Source organism: Oncorhynchus kisutch, linkage group LG11, assembly GCF_002021735.2.
Source record: "Oncorhynchus kisutch isolate 150728-3 linkage group LG11, Okis_V2, whole genome shotgun sequence".
Classification (NCBI taxonomy): domain Eukaryota; kingdom Metazoa; phylum Chordata; class Actinopteri; order Salmoniformes; family Salmonidae; genus Oncorhynchus; species Oncorhynchus kisutch.
The window spans coordinates 18,308,426-18,325,977 of NC_034184.2; the positions used below are offsets into that span (position 1 = coordinate 18,308,426).

Consider the following 17,552-nt stretch of genomic DNA (forward strand, 5'->3'; position numbering starts at 1 on the left):
AAATAAAGAAGTGTTATGTTAAAAGTCCCCTGAGATTGCAAAGGCCTTAGAGATAGATGTGCATGAATAAGGGTACAGAAATACAATAGAGTGCTCAACTGAAATAATATTTATTAAGCTTATTTTTATAGTAGAAAGTCACCATACATTTGAGGTCATTTTTCAACATGACACTATTTTGGTGTCCCCCAAAGCATGCACATCAATATCAATCATTCTCTGTACATTATTCCAATTCATCTTCACAACAAAAAATGCATTGTTCCAAAAAATGTCATCACAAATAATAGAAGAATACTATATTGTATTATTATTTTTTACACAGAGTGGGTGTGCCATCTCTTCAGATGTTGCAGTCTGATCACTCATACCTTAGCCTTATTCTAGTGGAGAAAGAAGAAACATTGGCAGCTTCCGGTCGTAGTAACTCGTTTGAGAGCGCTTTTGTCTCTACATTTATCAAAACACAGATAGACAGAGAAGGGGGTTGGCAAAGCTAGGGGAAGACAGGAATTACACACAGACAGCGAGAAGGACAGGGAGCAAGAGAGACACAGCAAGGAGACATTTTGTTTGTGGCAGGGAAGGAGTTTTGGGTAGTACAGTTTGGCAGTAAATGTCACTTTTTCTCCCTTTAGCAAATTATAACAATTGGGTCAATCTAATAGGATTTCAAGGGGAATTCAAAGATAGTGCTGTCATTGCAAATAGCCTCATACTTAGCGGCAATCATTTCTGATTTGGACAGGACAGGGGTTGATATCGACAGGTACTGACAGACAAACAAACAGACTAGCGTCGTTCTTTATTCAGCACACAGAAATAACAGACATACATATTTTATCCTGCCTCAGATACAGAGTCATGCTTTTTCATTTCCTTTCATTATTCAAGTCTTTTACTACAAAGACTAAAGTACAAGAAGGCTGAACAAAGTTACAATAACGAATCAACCCTTCTCATTGTGTAGTGCAAATATGTGTCAAAATAGCAAGAGACACAGTACATGCAAGCTTATTTATTACGAAGATCTAAATGGCTATCGATCCAATTCAGTTATTGCCATAATTTGCAGTTGTGCTGTTGGCAAATGATGACTCTTTTAAGGGAATCTGACCCATTTATTGTCTCCAAGGTCTCTGTACAGTATATACCTGGGCAGACTAGAATTACCTATTTGTTCTGTGACATATGGTAATTGCACAGGGGACACGATTAGATTGAATGGTTTATAGATGGAAAACATTTATTGATGTTGCTCCCAAATCATTATCCTATTGTATGCACAGCAAGAGACACGGTCTAGTAAATTATTAAAGCTATTTGTAAACAGTTGGCAGCCAGGCAGCACTGATTGAAGGGGATGAGAGAGAATGAGAAGAGAGGGTGTTGCTTTGGCAACATGGTTTATGCACCATGGGCCCTATTCAGACTTGAGATAAGTTGACTTAACATGGACTTAAGTCAAATAATGTTGAATTAACTCTATGTTTTCTTGACTTAAGTCCTACTTAGCAAAGGTCTGAATCGGGCCCCATGAAATATAGCACCTTTGTCGTGGGATGGCAGAGGTGTAGAACAGGTATCTGTTGTCTTTTCTTTCATGCATGAACGCCTGAACGGTAACCCTACTCAGAGCCTTGCATCTCTCAGGGTTGAGGGTTGTTTTTTTTACCCATTCAGTCTTGATAAAGTACAGTATGTTGATATTCAGACAAAACAACCATACTCAGACGCCCCGTAGTACAAGGTGTCTTTCACACTGCCTGCTAGACCTCAGACATCATAAAACGTATTACCTTGTGGCTAATAATAGTAATAATAACATGATAATACAAGTAATTTCGTTTTTAAGTTGCGTTTTGATCAACTGATATAATCAATAGGCATATTAATTATTACACCCCGGCCATCCTACAATCTAAGCTTGATGCCCTCAATCTTACACAATTGATCAATGAACCTACTAGATATAACCCCAAATCCGTAAACACGGGCACCCTCATAGATACCATCCTAACTAACTCACAATCCAAATACACCTCTGCTGTTTTCAACCAACATCTCAGCGATCACTGCCTCATTGCCTGCATCCGTAATGGGTATGCGAGCAAACAACCACCCCTCATCACTGTCAAACGCTCCCTAAAACACTTCTACGAGCAGGCCTTTCTAATCGACCTGGCCGGGGTATCCTGGAATGACATTGACCTCATCCCGACAGCAGAGGATGCCTGGTTATTCTTTAAAAGTGCCTTCCTCACCATCTTAAATAGGCATGCCCCATTCAAAAAATTTAGAACCAGGAATAGATACAGTGCCTTGCGAAAGTATTCGGCCCCCTTGAACTTTGCGACCTTTTGCCATATTTCAGGCTTCAAACATAAAGATATAAAACTGTATTTTTTTGTGAAGAATCAACAACAAGTGGGACACAATCATGAAGTGGAATGACATTTATTGGATATTTCAAACTTTTTTAACAAATCAAAAACTGAAATATTGGGCGTGCAAAATTATTCAGCCCCCTTAAGTTAATACTTTGTAGCGCCACCTTTTGCTGCGATTACAGCTGTAAGTCGCTTGGGGTATGTCTCTATCAGTTTTGCACATCGAGAGATGTTTTCCTCCTTGCAAAACAGCTCGAGCTCAGTGAGGTTGGATGGAGAGCATTTGTGAACAGCAGTTTTCAGTTCTTTCCACAGATTCTCGATTGGATTCAGGTCTGGACTTTGACTTGGCCATTCTAACACCTGGATATGTTTATTTTTGAACCATTCCATTGTAGATTTTGCTTTATGTTTTGGATCATTGTCTTGTTGGAAGACAAATATCCGTCCCAGTCTCAGGTCTTTTGCAGACTCCATCAGGTCTCCATCCATCTTCCCATCAATTTTAACCATCTTCCCTGTCCCTGCTGAAGAAAAGCAGGCCCAAACCATGATGCTGCCACCACCATGGTTGACAGTGGGGATGGTGTGTTCAGGGTGATGAGCTGTGTTGCTTTTACGCCATACATAACGTTTTGCATTGTTGCCAAAAAGTTCAATTTTGGTTTCATCTGACCAGAGCACCTTCTTCCACATGTTTGGTGTGTCTCCCAGGTGTTGGTAGATTTGCAGTGGTCTGATACTCCTTCCATTTCAATATTATCGCTTGCACAGTGCTCCTTGGGATGTTTAAAGCTTGGGAAATCTTTTTGTATCCAAATCCGGCTTTAAACTTCTTCACAACAGTATCTCGGACCTGCCTGGTGTGTTCCTTGTTCTTCATGATGCTCTCTGCGCTTTTAATGGACCTCTGAGACTATCACAGTGCAGGTGCATTTATACGGAGACTTGATTACACACAGGTGGATTGTATTTATCATCATTAGTCATTTAGGTCAACGTTGGATCATTCAGAGATCCTCACTGAACTTCTGGAGAGAGTTTGCTGCACTGAAAGTAAGGGGGCTGAATAATTTTGCATGCCCAATTTTTCAGTTTTTGCTTTGTTAAAAAAGTTTGAAATATCTAATAAATGTCGTTCCACTTCATGATTGTGTCCCACTTGTTGTTGATTCTTCACAAAAAAATACAGTTTTATATCTTTATGTTTGAAGCCTGAAATGTGGCAAAAGGTCGCAAAGTTCAAGGGGGCCGTATACTTTCGCAAGGCACTGTATAGCCCTTGGTTCACTCCAGACCTGTCTGCCCTTGACCAGCACAAAAACATCCTGTGGCGTTCTGCATTAGCATCGAATAGCCCCCGTGATATGCAACTTTTCAGGGAATTTAGGAACCAATATACACAGGCAGTTAGGAAAGCTAAGGCTAGCTTTTTGAAAACAGAAATGTGCATCCTGCAGTACAAACTCAAAAACGTTCTGGGACACTGTAAAGTCCATGGAGAATATGAGCACCTCCTCCCAGCTACCCACTGGTCTGAGGGTAGGAAACACTGTTACAACCGACAAATCCACTTTAATTGAGAATTTCAATAAGCATTTCTCTACGGCTGGCCATGCTTCTACGGCTGGCCAACTGCCCGACACCCTCCACAGCAACCCGCCCAAGCCCCCACCATTTCTCCTTCACCCATATCCAGATAGCTGATGTTCTGAAAGAGCTGCAAAATCTGGACCCCCTACAAATCAGCCGGGCTAGACAATCTGGACCCTCTCTTTTTAAAATGATCTGCCGATATTGTTGCAACCCCTATTACTAGCCTGTTCAACCTCTCTTTCATATCGTCTGAGATTCCCAAAGATTGGAAAGCTGCCGCGGTCATCCTCTTCAAAAGGGGGGGACACTCTAGACCCAAACTGCCACAGACCTAGATCTATCCTACCCTGCATCTCTAAGGTCTTTCGAAAGCCAAGTTAACAAACAGATTACTGACTATTTTGAATCACATCGTACCTTCTCCGCTATACAATCTGGTTTCCGAGCTGGTCATGGGTGCACCTCAGCCATGCTCAAGGTCCTTAACGTTATCATAACCGCCATCGATAAGAGACATTACTGTGCAGCTGTATTCATCGAATTGGCCCAGGCTTTCGACTCTGTCAATCACAACATTCTTATTGGCAGACTCAACAGCCTTGGTTTCTCAAATGATTGCCTTGCCTGGTTCACCAACTACTATTCTCTGATAGAGCTCAGTGTGTCAAATCGGAGGGCCTGTTGTCCGGACCTCTGGCAGTCTCTATGGGGGTGCCACAGGGTTCAATTCTCGGGACGACTTTCTTCTCTGTATACATCAATGATGTATACATCTTGCTGCTGGTGATTCTCTGATCCACCTCTACGCAGACGACACCATTCTCTATACTTCTGGCCCTTCTTTGGACACCGTGTTAACTAACCTCCAGACGAGCTTCAATGCCATAGAACTCTCCTTCCGTGGCCTCCAACTGCTCTTAAAAACTAATAAAACAAAATGCATGCTATTCAACCGATCATTGCCCGCACCTGCCTGCCCATCTAGCATCACTACTTTGGACGGCTCCAACTTAGAATACGTGGATAACTACAAATACCTAGGTGTCTGGCTAGACTGTAAACTCTCCTTCCAGACTCACATTAAGCATCTCCAATCAAAAATTAAATCTAGAATCGGCTTCCTATTTCGCAACAAAGCTTCCTTCACTCATGCTGCCAAACATACCCTCGTAAAACTGACCATCCTACCGATCCTTGACTTCGGCGATCATCATCTATAAAATAGCCTCCAACACTCTACTCAGCAAACTGGATGTAGTCTATCACAGTACCATCCGTTTTGCCACCAAAGCCCCATACACTACATACACTACTCAGCCCCGCCCTATCTCAGCTCGCTGGTCACCATAGCAGCACCCACTCGTAGCACGCGCTCCAGAAGGTATATCTCACTGGTCACCCCCAAAGCCAATTCCTCATTTGGTCGCCTTTCCTTCCAGTTCTCTGCTGCCACTGACTGGAACGAACTGCAAAAATCACTGAAGCTGGAGATTCCCATCTCCCTCACTAGCTTTAAGAACCAGCTGTCAGAGCAGCTCACAGATCACTGCACCTGTTCATAGCCCATCTGTATACAGTCCATCTATCTGCCTCATTCCCATACTGTAGTTATTTATTTATCTCCTTTTGCACCACAGTATCTCTACTTGCACATCCATCTTTTGCACATCTACCATTCCAGTGTTTAATTGCCATATTGTAATTACTTCGCCACCATGGCCTATTTGTTGACCTAATTTGCACTCACTGTATAAATACTTTGTTTTCTTTTTTTCTACTGTATTATTGACTGTATGTTTTGCTTATTCCCTGTGTAACTCTGAGTTGTTGTATGTGTCGAACTGCTATGCTTTATCTTGGCCAGGTCGCAGTTGCAAATGAGAACTTGTTCTCAACTAGCCTACCTGGTTAAATAAAGGTGAAATAAAAATAATAATAATTAATCATCCATTTTATTTTATGGTACATTTATGTACAGTACATATTCATTGCCATCTATTTCATTGGTCGCCTGCCCTCATAAATTCAAATGAAAAATTAACATTTACATTTGAGTTATTTCACTACATGTGATACATAACCTCTCATTTAAAGAGGGATATTAGAAGTTACCCGAAGGACCTCACAGTCTGTAAAGTAAAGTCACTGTCTGAAGCATAAGAAGACACAGTATACTGTAGATGAATTTGAACTTTTTGATCATCATACATGATCATCTTTACATTAATAAAACAATCCCCTTTGGATTACCATTTTGATTTACACTGGTAATATAAATCCTTCATCTTTCAACCTTGATTCTGCTGGAGAACACCGAAGATTTTCTTTAAAAACATTTGTTTAATTTGATTGTATGTTTGCAGAGGAAGAAATCCCGATTAAATAGAAAAGACATGTACATGCATGAAAGACAAGCTAAAGATTTGACAACTGTTCCTCCTCAGACAAAGTCCGTCATTCCAATGCTTTTAATAAGGATGGCTCAGGATGGTGTCAGTCCTTTAGCGTGGGGTTAGTTGGTTCTGCTTTGTGGTTCTGGTTCCACCAGTGCTTGGCCTGGGAACTGTAGCGTAGCGTGGAAGTGCAGGGTGTGAGGAGAGTGAGGAGGAAGAGTATAGGGGGAGAGACAAGTCTGCCCCTTGGTGGGATGGAAGGGAGAGGACGGGGGGGGGGGGGGGGTAGGGAAATGGACTGGTAAGCTCAGGTGGAGAGGGGAGTGTTGTGGTGGATTAGAGAGAGGGCAAGAGAAGAGGGCTGAGGGTTAGAGAGAGGGTGGAAGAGGAGGATTGAGGGTTAGAGAGGGGGTGGAAGAGGAGGATTGAGGGTTAGAGAGAGGGTGGAAGAGGAGGATTGAGGGTTAGAGAGAAGGCAGGAGAGGAGGGGTGAGGGTGGAAGAGGAGGATTGAGGGTTAGAGAGGGGGTGAGAGAGAGGGGTGAGGGTTAGAGAGAGGGTGGAAGAGGAGGATTGAGGGTTAGAGAGGGGGTGAGAGAGAGGGGTGAGGGTTAGAGAGAGGGCAAGAGAGGAGGAGTGAGGGATAGAAAGTGGGAGGGAGAGGAGTGAGGTTTAGAGAGAGGAGGGTTGAGGGTTAGAGAGGGTGAGAGAGGAGGGGTGAGGGTTAGAGAGAGGGCAAGAGAGGAGGAGTGAGGGTTAGAGAGAGGGTGAGAGAGGAGGGGTGAGGGTTAGAGAGAGGGTGAGAGAGGAGGGGTGAGGGTTAAAGAGAGGGTGAGAGAGGAGGGGTGAGGGTTAGAGAGAGGGTGAGAGAGAGGGGTGAGGGTTAGAGAGAGGGCAAGAAAGGAGGAGTGAGGGTTAGAGAGAGGGTGAGAGAGGAGGGGTGAGGGTTAGAGAGAGGGCGAGAGAGGAGGATTGAGGGTTAGAGAGAAGGCAGGAGAGGAGGGGTGAGGGTGGAAGAGGAGGATTGAGGGTTAGAGAGGGGGTGAGAGAGAGGGGTGAGGGTTAGAGAGAGGGTGGAAGAGGAGGATTGAGGGTTAGAGAGGGGGTGAGAGAGAGGGGTGAGGGTTAGAGAGAGGGCAAGAGAGGAGGAGTGAGGGATAGAAAGTGGGAGGGAGAGGAGTGAGGTTTAGAGAGAGGAGGGTTGAGGGTTAGAGAGGGTGAGAGAGGAGGGGTGAGGGTTAGAGAGAGGGCAAGAGAGGAGGAGTGAGGGTTAGAGAGAGGGTGAGAGAGGAGGGGTGAGGGTTAGAGAGAGGGTGAGAGAGGAGGGGTGAGGGTTAAAGAGAGGGTGAGAGAGGAGGGGTGAGGGTTAGAGAGAGGGTGAGAGAGAGGGGTGAGGGTTAGAGAGAGGGCAAGAAAGGAGGAGTGAGGGTTAGAGAGAGGGTGAGAGAGGAGGGGTGAGGGTTAGAGAGAGGGCGAGAGAGGAGGGGTGAGGGTTAGAGAGAGGGCAAGAGAGGAGGAGTGAGGGTTAGAGAGAGGGTGAGAGAGGAGGGGTGAGGGTTAGAGAGAGGGTGAGAGAGGAGGGGTGAGGGTTAAAGAGAGGGTGAGAGAGGAGGGGTGAGGGTTAGAGAGAGGGTGAGAGAGAGGGGTGAGGGTTAGAGAGAGGGCAAGAAAGGAGGAGTGAGGGTTAGAGAGAGGGTGAGAGAGGAGGGGTGAGGGTTAGAGAGAGGGCAAGAGAGGAGGAGTGAGGGTTAGAGAGAATGCGAGATAGGAGGGGTGAGGGTTAGAGAGAATGTGAGATAGGAGGGGTGAGGATTAGAGAGAGGGTGAGAGAGGAGGGGTGAGGGTTAGAGAGAGGGTGAGAGAGGAGGGGTGAGGGTTAGAGAGAGGGTGAGAGAGGAGGGGTGAGGGTTAGAGAGAGGGTGAGAGAGGAGGGGTGAGGGTTAGAGAGAGGGTGAGAGAGGAGGGGTGAGGGTTAGAGAGAGGGCGAGAGAGGAGGGGTGAGGGTTAGAGAGAGGGCGAGAGAGGAGGAGTGAGGGTTAGAGAGAGGGTGAGAGAGGAGGGGTGAGGGTTAGAGAGAGGGTGAGAGAGGAGGGGTGAGGGTTAGAGAGAGGAGGGGTGAGGGTTAGAGAGAGGGTGAGAGAGGAGGGGTGAGGGTTAGAGAGAGGGCAAGAGAGGAGGAGTGAGGGTTAGAGAGAATGCGAGATAGGAGGGGTGAGGGTTAGAGAGAGGGTGAGAGAGGAGGGGTGAGGGTAGAGAGAGGGCAAGAGAGGGGGAGTGAGGGTTAGAGAGAGGGCAAGAGAGGAGGGGTGAGGGTTAGAGAGAATGCGAGATAGGAGGGGTGAGGGTGACTTGCGAGGAGGGCTATTGATGAGGGATTGCAGAGGTGCCTGGCAGGCAGTCAGTCCTATTGCAGCAGCAGCAAGCTGAGTCTGTGTCTGTCTGTGTGTCTGTCTGTCCCTTCTCACACTGTTGAAATCAATTTCGGAACTGTTCCCCCTTCGGAACTGTGGAACAAAAGAGAAGGAGAAGCTTCCAGGTAGGTGGGGTATATAGGCACTCAAAGAAACAACAGTGGAGCAACACATCCACAGCCAAATACAGTTGGCCAATCTACAGGCATGTACTGTAGTTTGGCCAACTTTGGAGCTGGGTGTCATGTTACTGCCTCTGTCTGAACATTCCCTTCATCCATTCACAACGATTATTTCAATATCATAGTATTTCATACAGTAAACATAACATTTCCCCCAGAGGTATAGGGAGGAGACAGTACAATGTTTTTAATTTCATTTCTCGGACATGAACTGACAGCCTTTCACAGTCAATGTTGACTGCAGACCTGAGTTCAAATAGTATAGAAAACACAGACTACATGGACCCAGGTCTACTATACTGTAGTCTACACATTGACATGGAGCACAGTGTGGGGCGCAGCGGGATAGTAGTAATAATATGGAGGCGCTAGCTAGCTGCATGATGCGTGGGGGGTCAGTATGGGAGTGTGTAAGCTTGAGGCTTTTCCCTGACTTCAAATTTAAAAACAGAAAAAATGAGTGTAAAAATAACCCAAATTAAACTTAACGATAAAAACATATGTTTCAAAGTAAAAGGAAAAAACTGTGATCGGCCCAACTGTCAGTATCAAACAAACCTAAACCAACCTTTTTATCCCACATGATCATGATAATATCATAGCTAAGTCTCATAATCAAATTAGTCGGGGAGAAAACAGAAACAGAAATCACAGAAAGGAAACCATTCAAATGGAAAATAACACAACAAAAACCTGATGTGTCCTTGTTTGTAGTTTGACAGTTGATGTTGTAAAGTCAGAGTTCCTATCAGTGGAATGACCTGCCTACTTGTACGGGCTACTCTTTGATACTGTATATGTAATGCATCCCCAGTCTTTCTAGTGCAATCCTGTCCAAACCTTACCAATTCAGTATCACAATCAAAGGTATTTTTTTGTATCTTATAGAGAGAAGAGTGAGCTTACCTTGTTGAAAAACGTTGCTCATACTCTTCAAGTCCTTGCTGTTGAGACAAAGACAAACCACTTTTCAGTCATCAAGTCATTGCCACTTTTGTGTCACACTGGAAACTTGAGAATTCATGATAACAGTATTGCTTGATTGGCAATCCAAAACAGTAGCAATTGATTTGCTGGCTATATTGTACTGCCATGTTAGACAAGGTAGACAGACATACAGGTAGGCTACTGTTTATCAGCAGTAGTTTATGGTCCAATGTATCTCAGTTGATAGCATGTGGTGCTTACAATTCCAAGAACCGTTTTGATTCCTGCTAGGGCCACAATTAAGAAACATTTATGCATATAGGACTTTAAGTTGCTTTGGATAAAAGTGCTAAATGGCCTATATAAATATGATATTATCGGTCAATGAAGTGTTGACAGTAGACATATTGATATGAGCCAGTAGGGGGCACCAGCAGAACACCATTGCCTTTAGTCAGAGTGATACAACTATAGAACTAACAGAACTGTCTGTTGTAACTATCTCTATTCTCTCAGAACGCCACTAGAGACATATCCCTAAAATGATTTGAGGTGAGAAAACAAGACAAAGGAGTTGTTACGTGACTATCTGAGCAATTAGAGACTATTATCATGCCCACGTACAGTACCTCTCCACCTCCTCCTACCCGAAAGCCCTGTAAAGGGTTGAGTTTGGAGGGTTTTGGTGTTACATAATGTGACATAGCTCTCGCTCACTCTCGCAAACAGTGACAATGTGTGTGTGTCTACAGTCAGCTGGGCTAGTCCCTCTTCATGTTATCAGCGGGCTCCTGTCACAACTACTTTCGTCAGTACCAGAGGCAGCCGAGCAGCAAGCAGCCTTCTCCAATCTGGGCTCTGTCATCTCTGTGAGGCCAGTCACACACACACATGCACGCACGCACACGGACGGACAGACACACACAGACAGTTAGATTCAGAAACACATGCTCGCACACACACACACATGCACACACATCCTTGACAAACAGACACACACATTGTGTGTGTGAGGCAGAGAGGAACTGATCCCCTGTTTACGTAAGTTAATGGGCCAGAACGTTGTGAGAAAGCTGTGTTGAGTGAGACTGGGGACCAGGTGTACTGGTAAAACAAACAGCCTGTCACATTGATGGTTGACTCCTCCTATATAAACTGAACAAAAATATAAACACAACATGTAAAGTGCTCGTCCCATGTTCCATGAGCTGAAATGAAATATCCTAGAAAAGATCCATAAACACAAAAAGCTTATTTCTCTAAAATATTGTGCCCAAATTGGTTTACGTCCCTGTTAGTGAGCATTTCTCCTTTGTCAAGATAATCCATCCACCTGACAGGTGTGGCATATCAAGAAGCTGATTAATAAACAACATTATCATTACACAGGTGCACCTTTTGCTGGGAACAATAAAAGGCCACTCTTAAATGTGTAGTCTTGTCACACAACACAATGCCACAGATGTCTCAAGTTTTGAGGGAGTGTGTAATTGGCATGCTGGCTGCAGGAATGTCCACCAGAGCTGTTGCCAGAAAATGTAATGTTCATTTCTCTACCATTAGCTGCCTCCAATGTCATTTTAGAGAATTTGGCAGTATGTCCAACTGGCCTCACAACCGCAAACCACGTGTAACCACAGCAGCCTAAGACCTCCACACTCATTTGAGACCAGCCACTCGGACAGCTGGTGAAATTGAGAAGTATTTCTGTCTTTAATAAAGCCTTTTTTGGCTGTATTAAACTTATTCTGATTGGCTGGGCCTGCCTCCCCAGTGGGTTGGCCTGGCTCCCAAGTTGGTGGCCCTATGCCCTCACAGGCCCACCAATGGCTGTGCCCCTGCCTAGTCATGTGAAATCCATAGATTAGGGCCTAAAAATGTATTTCAATTGACTGATTTCCTTATATGATCTGTAACTGAATAAAATCGTTGAAATTGTTGCATGTTGCATTTATAATTTTGTTCAGTATATTTGGCTATATCTAGCTAAGTGAGCTTGAGTAGTGTATGTACAGTATTGTATGTACTGTATATATAATACTAATATATGCCACATCGCCAACAAGCTATCATGGTCCAAACACACTAAAGCAGTTGTGAAGAGGGCACGACAAAGCCTATTCCTCCTCAGGAGACTGAAAAGATTTGGCATGGGTCCTCAGATCCTCAAAAGGTTCTACAGCTGCAACATCAAGAGCATCCTGATGGCATCACTGCCTGGTATGGCAACTGCTCGGCCTCCAGAGGGTAGTACAGAGTGTAGTGCATACGGCCCAGTACATCACTGGGGCCAAGCTTCCCGCCATTCAGGACCTCTATACCAGGAGATGTCAGAGGAATGCTCTACAAATTGTGAAAGACTCCAGCCACCCTAGTAATAGACTGGTCTCTCTGCTACCGCACGGCAAGAGGTACCGGAACATCAAGTCTAGGTCCAAAAGGCTTCTTAACAGCTTCTACCCCAAAGCCATAAGACTCCTGAACAGCTAATCAAACGGTTACCCAAACCCATCTTGTACCCTGCTGCTACTCTCTGTTTATTATCTATGCATGGTGACATTAACACTACCTACATGTACATATTACCTCCACTAACCGGTGCCCCCGCACATTGACTCTGTACAGGTACCCCCTGTATCTAGCCTCACTATTGTTATTTTACTGCTGCTGTTTAATTATTTGTTACTTTTATTTTATTTTGAACTTATTTTTTACTTAACACATTTTTCTTCTTATATTCTTAAAGCATCGTTGTTTAATGGCTTGTAAGTAAGCATTTCACTGTTAGGTGTTACAATTTGATTTGATTTGGAAGACACTTTCCTCCAAAGCGACTTACAGTCATGAATGCATAAAGAAGACCACACGTATGTACATGCAGCATGGGCACGGGGTATTTATGTCATCATTTTATGTGCAGTCAGTAAAGTAATGAAAATTAGAAATACATGCACATTTCAGATGCTTTCACAGTTTCAAGGTTTGTGCATATAAACTTCCTGTGTGTGTGTCTACGTGTTTAACTATACAAGGTCAACTATACAATGCTATTTCTAGGGGATTTAGGGTTAAGATTAGAATTAGTGTTACGGTTAGAATTAAGTTTAGTGTTAGGAACTAGAGTTAGTTTTAGGGTTAGGTTTAGGGTTAGGTTTTTGGATTAGGGTTAACGGTGTAAAAATGAAAATAAATAAATAATTAAGTTAATAAAGCCGTATACAAACATGGTCTCTTTTTTGCTTTCTTGAGTAAGGCAGCTCCAAAATGCAGGTGTTTCAGCCTAGCTCAGTGCTTTCTGTGGTGGTGGGGCAGCTAGCGGAAAATACGGAGTGTTTTCTCCAGTTGCACCATGATTGGCTCAGTGTTCTTGCACTCATGGGGACACTACCTCACCGCTAAATCTAAGGGTAGAGCTCGAAAAATCAAGCCCCTTGGGTTCAAGCCATAGAGTTACATTAGAAGTGCCCATCCAAGAAGGCTCAAGGTCATTGACCACAGATTAAATGACGTCAAATCACGTTATATCAAAAGTAGCTTTGATTGGACTAATCAGTCATCATCATGAATCAAGTCGACAATCTACTGGCAAATCCTTTCTAATCCTCGTCATATGAAGAGAAATAATGAAGAGAAATTATAGATAAAAAGTATTGGTATTCAGCAGCCATTGGACATAAGCATTACACCACAAGTTGGAAATCGCAAATTCAAAAATGAGTAGTTTGGAAGGAATCAGTGGCAAACTGCAAGCATTGCAAAGCAATCGCTAGCCTGCTATTCGGTGGAGGGGGTGTGTGGTCCCAATTCTGGGCTGAAGGGTCTCTTTTCCAAACTTAACATGATACACATTCAACATTGTCCATGCTGTGCTTTTATGTGTTTTTTCCCGCGTTATTTTTAACTTATTTTGTACATAATGTTTCTGCAACCGTATCTTATGGCAGAAAAGAGCTTCTGGATATCAGGACAGCGATCACTCACCTCGGATTAGACAAAGACTTTCTTCAACAAGCAAGACGCACAGAACATTCTCCAAACACCCGACAGGGCCAACATCCCTGTTATTTGCAAGAGGAAGCGAAGCAGGTACAGAGGAAAAAGAGCCGGATGCCTGATCAGGACCCGGAAAAGGCGAGTGGGAAAGCTGCCGTTACAGTCAATACTACTCGCCAACGTACAATTATTGGACAATAAACTAGACAAGGTATGATCACGAATATCCTACCAACAGGACATCAAAAACTGTAATATCCTATGCTTCATGGAATCGTGGCTGAATGACGACATGGATATTCAGCTAGCTGCACCGGCAAGATATAACAGCACACGGTGCTGGTGCACAAAATCTAAGGAAGTCTCTAGATTTTGCTCGCCTAAAGTAGAGTATCTTATGATAAATTGCAGACCACACTACTTGCCTAGAGAGTTTTCAGCTATACTTTTCTTGGCTGTTTATTTACCACCACAGACAGATGCAGACACTAAGACCGCACTCAGTCAGCTGTATAAGGAAATAAGCAAACAGGAAACCACTCACCCAGAGGTGCTCCTAGTGGCCGGAGACTTTAATGCAGGGAAACTTAAATCAGTTCTACCAAATTTCCATCAACATGTTAAATGTGCAACCAGAGAGAAAAAAATTGTAGATCATCTGTACTCCACACACAGAGACGTGTACAAAGCTCTCTCTCGCCCTCCATTTGGTAAAACCGACCACAACTTAACATTTTAAACGGTCATCCAACTTGGAATTGTAAGTTGGGAACTCGGGCCTCTTTCTAGAGCTATGACCTGAAGATCAATGACGTCATCATGATTCAACCTTTTTTTCCCAAGAGTTCCCAGTTATCTTGAAAGCACCAAAAATCCAGAGAATGCGTGACTTTGATGATAAATTTGTCCAAAAAGTACTACTGCGCCACCTTCAAGTAAGCAGAGCAATAGAAGGTGAGTCCAAAAATATCTTGTAAGCTGCTGCATAAAATGATGTAATATGCCAGGGAGATTTGTATACTGTAGCTAAGAAAGTAATACTAAATGTATGCTTTGTAGTAAGCTGTTAGTAGCCCATTTGCCTCACCCTAATAATTTGGTCTATTTTCCCTTTTTAATTTTGCCTACTGTTTTGACTTGGTGGTGCACATGTAGCCTATAGCCTGTTTTAGAGAAATGTAATCATCGAATTTTGTAAGAGATTTCATTGTCTGCTTATATGCCCCCTTTATTTATCCTACGGTTTGGACTTGGTGTACAGGGAGAACACTGTAAGAACGGCACATGTTCTGAATTCTGTCGCTGTATATTTGAAAAGTGTTGAACAAATAGTTATATTGACTACGTCCGTCCTAGCTCACTCATTGATTGCCTCTTATCTGCTTGTCGTCCCTTTATGCCATAGTTCGCACATTTCAATTCTCAGTAGCTATGTTTTTTTAAAAGGCAGTAAATGAGGCTGAATGAACTGTTTCGCAGGCAGACAAGGCTAAGCTGATAGCCAGGTTTAGCAGTGGTAAGGTGTTGGACTGCTGTTCGGTCTCTGCTGTTGGGACAGTTTGTGGGCACAGTTTGTCACTGTTACAGTGCAATTAATATATTGTTTAGTGTTGTGTTGTGTAGTGGCTTTGCTGGCATGCATCCCCACCATTTTTGTGTTTGTTTGCATGCTAAAAATCGGCAGTGGGGTCAGGGTTAAGGTAAGGGTACGGTTTTTGTATAGGACTGAATTGAATTTTACAAGACACACACTGTCTCTCTGTGTTTCTCTCTGACGTACTACCATCCCATCAGCTCAGCTACCGTTTCCAAAGCAGAGGGAACTGAACTCTGTGTGTGAGTCTTTTTTGGGGGGGTTGTATGTGGATCCCGAATGGCGCAGCAGTCTATGGCACTGCATCTCAGTGCTTGAGGTGTCACTACAGACACCCTGGTTCAAATTCAGGCTCTATCACAATCGGCCGTGATTGGGAGTTCCATAGGGCGGCGCACAATTGGCCCAGCGTCGTCCCGGTTTGGCCGGAGTAGGCCATCATTGTAAATAGGAATTTGTTCTCAACTGACTTGCCTAGTTAAATAAAGGTTAAATAAAGGTTACGTGTGGATGCCAAAGTTTCATGTTTTAGTAGTCGTATGTACAGGATACACATGGTATATACTGTACAATGAAAGGCTTACTTGCAGGTTCCTTCTCGACAATGCAACAACAATAATAAAATATAACAATACGAACATAAAGTAAATGGATCAGTAGAATAGATTACACATTTTAGCATAAATATAGCACAGGAAGGCACAATTTATAGCCCAATATTTACACGTGTTTGGGGGAAGGAGGGATTGGGGGTCAAGTGTGTGTGTCTTTTTGTGTGTCTGTGTGTGTGTCGGTGTGCGTGTTGATGTTGTTTACCTGTGAGAAGCCTGGCCCTGTCATGCTGTATGGGCGCTGTTGTCTGCTGTGTGCCATCGCAGCACTCTGTGCCAGCAGGCGAGATGACATACCGTAGTCAGGGGGAGGGGCACTTGCCATGTCCTCTCTCTCCAACAGGTTGCCTGTGCTGCTGCTCTTCCCATGGTGGAGACTGGAAACAGACATACAGTCAGTTAGTTACACACAGACTGAAATGAGAATAGCTGATTACTGGAACCAGACATAATTAGACAAAGACATAGCCAGAACTGAAAATAACTGATCTCACATGAACAGATAATTTTCTAATGAATAACACAAAGACGAGCATTAAAGGCCAGTTTCCTTGCAAATACCCAACACAATACTGCAAAAAAAAGATAAAATGTACTTGTTGACTTGTAGTTTGTCGCTTTCAGTCTCGGGGATGACACGTGTGTAAGAGAAAGGGAACCAGCCCCGCCTGATGAGGAGACACAAGGATTCAACAACAGCAACAGTAATTCAACATTGACAGCAGCATTTGACAACAAAACCAAGAGTTAGGAAACTTACTGCATGATTTCATATCTCATGTAAAGATTCACCCTAATAAATACCATTAAGAAGATGCTTTTCTCCAGAGCAACTTACAGTCATGCGTGCATACATTTTTCACATATAGGTGGTCCCGAGAATCAAACCCCACTATTGTGGCATTGCCAGTGACATGTTCTACCAACTGAGCTTCAGAGGACCACCAACTAAATGTTACTCATGGTGCCATAGACAAAGTGAATCAGATGGAGTTAGGCTACTTACATCTTGTTCTTCTCGTTCTCTCCATAGTGCCATCCATCGCGGGCCTCAGGCACCAGCAGGGTGATGACGTCTCCTTCAGAGAAGCTGAGCAGGGTGCTGTTGTCCCCAGCCGCGTGGGAGAAAATGGCCTGGACACGGGTACGACCGTTCCTCTCCAGCCCTGCTGCCATAGAGCTAGACCGGGGAAGGGTTCGGGTCTCTGGACCTGGAGGAGCGAGGGAGAAAGGAACAGAGACTATCACAACAAATCTAGGGATGTGTTCATTGGACACCAAAACGGAAGAAAACAGAATGAAACAGGGAGTTACTAGCTGGACTTCTTAAAATGTTTCGCTACAGTGGGAGCAGAGACTATATCTACAGGTGTAGGATCTTAATTTGACCAGTGTTGTCGCAGCAAAAGAATCCTGAGCAAAAGGATTTGAACATTTAGTCCATAATGTTGCTTGA

At 43.9% G+C, this 17,552-nt stretch overlaps 1 protein-coding gene across 7 annotated transcripts in view; it reads right to left on the bottom strand.

The window, feature by feature from the left end:
* LOC109899921 (brain-specific angiogenesis inhibitor 1-associated protein 2) overlaps positions 1-17,552 on the bottom strand; it is a 188,141-nt gene that overhangs the window by 8,698 nt on the left and 161,891 nt on the right. For 6 of the 7 annotated variants that reach the window (XM_020495555.2, XM_031835406.1, XM_031835410.1 and 3 more), the window contains 4 exons: positions 17,103-17,307; positions 16,693-16,764; positions 16,302-16,473; positions 9,878-9,915 (listed from right to left, as the gene is read on the bottom strand). In XM_020495555.2, coding sequence (XP_020351144.1) covers positions 9,878-9,915; positions 16,302-16,473; positions 16,693-16,764; positions 17,103-17,307 — 487 coding nt within the window. Of the gene's footprint in view, positions 1-8,640; positions 8,883-9,877; positions 9,916-16,301; positions 16,474-16,692; positions 16,765-17,102; positions 17,308-17,552 lie in introns of those variants that run through there. The other variant, XM_031835407.1, reaches the window with a different exon arrangement.